Genomic DNA, 6,803 nt, shown 5'->3' on the forward strand with positions numbered 1-6,803 from the left:
TGATTCAATAACTTGAAAATATGTATATCAAAGTTTTACTTTAAACACAATGAATGATTAACTCTTTCACCCCTGAAATTTCGCAATGAACTATTCCAACCTTTGAATTGGAGGGGTTCAAATGTGTCTTCAGGGGTGATTGAGTAAACAAACAAGTAATGTTTCAAGTCCGACTGGTCTCTTTGTCAAGTTTATACCTCAACCTTAAAACACTGACATGTTTATTCGTACTTGTCGGTATAGAAAGTAAAACTCCTTAAATGTTTGTGCGACTAGTTTTCCCTTAAATTCAACATGTCATTTTGTACTACGGTAAAGAAGATTGCACAAATAATTGACAAAAGTACAATTATATTAAGTTTCAATGTAATCACATTATTTCTCCTGTTTATACAAAAACATATTTTACATTTATATAGTACAGACAGAGACCGTTAGAGATACACCAGGGCGACAAATTGAGCAAACAACATGAGCAATTATTACAACATCTTTTAACATAAATTTGCATATTACGCATAATAGGAAAAAAAATCAACAATAACAAAAATGTTTAAAAATTAACTTTTGAGACAGAATCAATTTATAATCAACAAAACATAAAAAAAAATCATGATAAATGAACACATTATTTTGCATTGCAAACAACAAATCACAATTTAAAAAGCTGCTAGCTACTATTGCAGTAAATAATTGCTGATATTTTATATACAGGTGTACAAACAAACCCAGTTTATCAGTTCAGATCAAACAGACCTTATCTTAGCATATAAACAGTGACCTCTGGGACACAACAGTCCCTAAATTCAGAGCTTCAAGATAAGGAAACTTCAATAGAAGTATAGATTCCATGATATGTGTTAAATCTCATCATTTTGAATGACATCATTAAGACAATACCTAACAAAACATTGGCACTATTTATGATCTTAGGGTGGGGTGGGTAAATAATTCAGTCATTTATCTAGGTATCTTTTGCCTCGGAATGTCAGATTGGTGAACAACAATTTTATTATACAATGTATCAGAACATCATAAGATAGGTCTTAAACTTAATGTAATTTTTCATGAAAATCTCAATACTGAAATCCAGATTTCAGCTCCATTTTCTGTTGGTAGGTCATAAAAGCCGATATTCTACGATGTTTCACTGATTTGTTTTCTTCAATAAAGGATAGCTTTATCAGTATCTGTTCCAAGAGGATTTCTGTAGGTCCTTAGAATGAAGTAACCTCTACCAAAATATCCTTACAGAACAACTAATGAAATATCTTCATATGATAATGAAATCGGTGAAAATGTTTCAACATACCAGTGATTGGACGGATATATAGACAGTGAACAGCTGTTCTAATTGAAACTGGAGAGCAACAAAAAAACACTATAGCAAAAGTAAGCAACATTTTGTTACACTGAATTGTTAACCCTTTCACCACTGTAGACCATAATGGACTCATCCAGATAAATGTATGGTAGAGTCTACTAAAGTTTCCTAGGGTTGAAAGGGTTAAGTATGCAGCAAATGGAACTCCAGTTTTTGGTAATAAAGAGTGCTTTCTTTCATTTAATATGTAATTTCAAAAACACTCAAGCTTTGACTTAATCCAATGACCACTGTACATGTCCAGTCAGGGTTTTATCAGACAGATTAGCCTGTTCTTATTCAATATTATTCCAGTAGTTCTTGCAATGTACCAACATTCAGACACTTCTGCTGGAAATTAAGCAGTATTGGAATATTGTAAAATCTATTTCGTGTACAATTATACCCTTTTCATTCCAATCCATTGGGAGTCAGAGACAAAAATATGTTGCCATACTTACTTAGAAGGTAGACATGTACGTGTGATGAAGTCTATTGTGGCAAGACTACAAGGTTAGATCTATTAGGTTATTAACCCTTTCAACCCTATGTAACTTTAATAGACTCTTCCATGCATTGATCTGGATAAGTCAATTATGGTTTAAAGTGGTGAAAGGGTTAACATTTTCAACATAATTATTATGTTAATTTTATACATATGAAATCAATATTTATACAATATAAAACTGAAATGTAAGGAAGACAGCTAAATCTAGTGCTAGATCTTGGTGATAAAACCTAGGATAATAAACAGACATATATTAATGATCAGCTATATAAATATAAAGAAAGCATTAGAAATATAGTGATTGGAGCATCCACTTAAAATGCTCGTTATACTCAAGTCATATGTACTATGTCTTATCACATAATGTACTGTGATATCCAGTGAAAATACCCATGTCATATTTTTTTGCGTATTAACCCATGTAATGTGACCTATCAGCCCTGTGATTGGTTGTAAGTTTCAATTGTGACATCACACCTAGGACAAGTACATGACCTCACAGCCTTACACACGGGAGTCAAAATGGTGGCTTTTTATATTTCAAGAATGCATGAATGTTGTCGTTTTACACGAATAAATGTCACAAATCTTGACTACGTATGTGTTTAAAAGGATCATACATTTGTTTTCATTTCATATGAACTTTATGAAACTCGTCACAATTTGTTTATTTTAATTCTAAGACTCGTTTCATAAATCTCATATGAAATGGAAACTGGTGTAAGATCCTATTATATACTCTTGCCCATGTCATACTCACGTCACACTCACATCATAATCATGTGATACTCACTCCATACTATGTCATAGTCACGTCATACTCTTGTCATACTCTTGTCATGCTGTGTCATGCTAATTTCATGCCCATATCATACATAAGCTTTACTCGTCCTTGTGCGATGCTCAGCATCCAAAGATAATAACACAATAAACATCTAAGAGACAAAATAATGACACAAACAAATGTTATATTACTTCCTCACTCATAATATAGTCATAGGGAATCTGTCACACAAGACACCAATCGAAACCCATCGGACATCTATAAACCTCACTCATGATATAGTCATAGGGAATCTGTCATACAAGACACAAATTGAAACCGATCGAACATCTATAAACCTCACTCATAATATAGTCATAAGGAATCTGTCACACAAGACACCAATCGAAACCGATCGGACATCTATAAACCTCACTCATGATATAGTCATAGGGAATCTGTCACATAAGACATCAATCGAAACCCATCGGACATCTATAAACCTCACTCATGATATAGTCATAGGGAATCTGTCATACAAGACACAAATTGAAACCGATCGAACATCTATAAACCTCACTCATAATATAGTCATAAGGAATCTGTCACACAAGACACCAATCGAAACCGATCGGACATCTATAAACTCTGATGTCTACCATGATAAGTTTAATTGTACAATGTTACTTAAACATTATCCAGTAGTAAAACGAATGTTGTTTCTGCAGGATTCAACAGTAGCAAAAGAAATGACAGAAGTATTTATATATTTACATCGAGGTCTATCGATGACTATGTACACTATTGTATTTTGGTAAACATCAATGACTATATGTACACTATTGCATTTTGGTATCAAGGACCCAGTTGTTGTTACGGTGATTTAACAGCATAATCGGTGATTAGCAAACATTTTATTTATTCTAATTTTTAAAACACAACCAATAACTATAAATATTATTACGTCACAGCTGAGCAGTAATTTACCTTTTCTCTCGAAAAATTTATGCCATTGTTCTGATGATGGCTAGTCTAGCTAGTCGAAACATTGTAAACAGATTATCAAACTATGGAATCAACATGTTAAAACTCCATCTGATATATCCTTAGAATCAATACCTAGCCATGATCTGGGCCTAGTTGTTCACAAGGTGATTAGCTTCATCAGTGGTTAGCGCAAATATCTATTTCTGTGTAACTTTAAAACGCAACCATTGACAGTATTATTAACTCATTCACCCCTGAAATTTCATAATGAACTGTTCCAACCAATGAATTGGAAGAGTTCAAATGTGTCTTCAGGGGTGAATGAGTTAAAGGTTAAAAAATGTCATTAGACAGTGATTAAGCTAACCACCTTTTTAACAACTGGGCCCAGATATTCAACTTCCAGTGGTTGACAAGTTTGTAACTTATAAGTTACATTAATAATTTGATTTAGAAAATAAACTCTTATGACATCAATCAAATGCTGAGAGAGAAATGATCAAATCAAGGTCACATATATATATATAAAAACATTATACATTACAGATGATATTTGCAGCTTAATGGACAGAGCTCCTGAGCTTAGGTTGAGTCATGGATTCTGTGATTACAGAATATGTACATATAATGTAGCGTAATTATATTACAAACACTCCTACACATACTACCAGTACATCAGTATAGCAATCTATAACATGTTGGAATATGGGGTTTTGATATCCAATGGTTTTCAAAATTTAGAATTTTTCAGTTAGCATGTCTACAGTATAAGAAATAAATCAATGATACACACAAAGAGATCAGAGAAAAGGTAGTACTACAGCAATGTACAAGGTCATGGGAACTAAACCAATCCTAGCACTATACTAGGTATACAGAATAGCACTATACTATGTATACAGAATGGCACTATACTATGTATACAGAACTGCACTATACTATGTATACAGAACTGCACTATATTATGTATACAGAACTGCACTATACTATGTATACAGAACTGCACTATACTATATGTATACAGAACTGCATTATAGACAGGGTGGCAATATTAATGGTAATATAATCATTAAACAATCTCAATGACAACACGTTTGTTAATCCTACACCAGAGTACCGTCTGTAAAAGTTACTTGTGTAAGTGTGAGAGGGCAAGGCAACCATACATGACTTTCCCTAGCAACAGATGATAGAGTTGCATCTCATTCTCACGAGAATACGCCTAAGGAAAAATTGTACTTTATATTTTGTATTGAATTTTCGCTAAATAAAACATTAATAGAAACATGAAGATTGTTTTCACTATATGTAGGTGTACATGTATGAGTTGATACCATTCCAGGTTATCTGCTGGACGGCTACTTACCGACGGAAAAAATCAAGCTCAATGTACATGTGTAGCAAGGGAAGCAACTGTGTTTACACGAGTGTGCTACCATTAAAGAGTTTCATACATTATGTATATTGATATAATTATTACAATAGAAGAAGATTATAAGATAGCAAAGGATCAATTTCATTTTACAATTTCATGACCATTTTTGAATAACCTGACCTCATAACCTGACCAAGAGAAAACTATTCCTTATATTTGTACTGTTTTTTCTCACTCCAATGTCTGTAGAAGATATTTTCATATCAAGTAATTTCTGTAATTATTGACCCATTCCCTTATTTGTACCTTAATAGTAGTTTCTTCACTGACAGGAGCTTATTAGAGCACTACCTTAAACTGTTGTCTCACCCTTCAGAATATTACCTCATGTTTGAAAACATTACTTTGTCATCCAGATACAAATACTGAAACTAAGCTCAGCTTCTGCAGGTTGCAGTTGATATGTTAGAAATTATCAAGTCTAAATTTTCCACTTCTTAACTAAGAAATGTTCCAGACCGTGTGCAGGTTCTGTAGTTGGCAACAAAATATGTGGGTCCTTTTGGACGTCTGAAGTTCACCAGGGTAACTAGGAACGTTACACAACGTCTGAAGTTCACCAGGGTAACTAGGAACGTTACACAACGTCTGAAGTTCACCAGGGTAACTAGGAACGTTACACAACGTCTGAAGTTCACCAGGGTAACTAGGAACGTTACACAACGTCTGAAGTTCACCAGGGTAACTAGGAACGTTACACAACGTCTGAAGTTCACCAGGGTAACTAGGAACGTTACACAACGTCTGAAGTTCACCAGGGTAACTAGGAACGTTACACAACGTCTGAAGTTCACCAGGGTAACTAGGAACGTTACACAACGTCTGAAGTTCACCAGGGTAACTAGGAACGTTACACAACGTCTGAAGTTCACCAGGGTAACTAGGAACGTTACACAACGTCTGAAGTTCACCAGGGTAACTAGGAACGTTACACAACGTCTGAAGTTCACCAGGGTAACTAGGAACGTTACACAACGTCTGAAGTTCACCAGGGTAACTAGGAACGTTACACAACGTCTGAAGTTCACCAGGGTAACTAGGAACGTTACACAACGTCTGAAGTTCACCAGGGTAACTAGGAACGTTACACAACGTCTGAAGTTCACCAGGGTAACTAGGAACGTTACACAACGTCTGAAGTTCACCAGGGTAACTAGGAACGTTACACAACGTCTGAAGTTCACCAGGGTAACTAGGAACGTTACACAACGTCTGAAGTTCACCAGGGTAACTAGGAACGTTACACAACGTCTGAAGTTCACCAGGGTAACTAGGAACGTTACACAACGTCTGAAGTTCACCAGGGTAACTAGGAACGTTACACAACGTCTGAAGTTCACCAGGGTAACTAGGAACGTTACACAACGTCTGAAGTTCACCAGGGTAACTAGGAACGTTACACAACGTCTGAAGTTCACCAGGGTAACTAGGAACGTTACACAACGTCTGAAGTTCACCAGGGTAACTAGGAACGTTACACAACGTCTGAAGTTCACCAGGGTAACTAGGAACGTTACACAACGTCTGAAGTTCACCAGGGTAACTAGGAACGTTACACAACGTCTGAAGTTCACCAGGGTAACTAGGAACGTTACACAACGTCTGAAGTTCACCAGGGTAACTAGGAACGTTACACAACGTCTGAAGTTCACCAGGGTAACTAGGAACGTTACACAACGTCTGAAGTTCACCAGGGTAACTAGGAACGTTACACAACGTCTGAAGTTCACCAGGGTAACTAGGAACG

General features: G+C 35.5%; 1 protein-coding gene across 1 annotated transcript in view; it reads right to left on the bottom strand.

Moving 5' to 3' along the window:
- Positions 1–5,497: 5,497 nt before the first annotated feature.
- The window catches only part of LOC110457853 (adhesive plaque matrix protein-like), a 4,018-nt gene continuing 2,712 nt past the window's right edge, over positions 5,498–6,803 (bottom strand). The window contains exon 2 of the mRNA XM_021509295.1: positions 5,498–6,794. Within this exon, the coding sequence (XP_021364970.1) occupies positions 5,498–6,794 (1,297 nt within the window). The remainder of the gene's footprint in view (positions 6,795–6,803) is intronic.

This window comes from Mizuhopecten yessoensis, unplaced genomic scaffold, assembly GCF_002113885.1.
Source record: "Mizuhopecten yessoensis strain PY_sf001 unplaced genomic scaffold, ASM211388v2 scaffold9341, whole genome shotgun sequence".
In the NCBI taxonomy this organism is placed as follows: domain Eukaryota; kingdom Metazoa; phylum Mollusca; class Bivalvia; order Pectinida; family Pectinidae; genus Mizuhopecten; species Mizuhopecten yessoensis.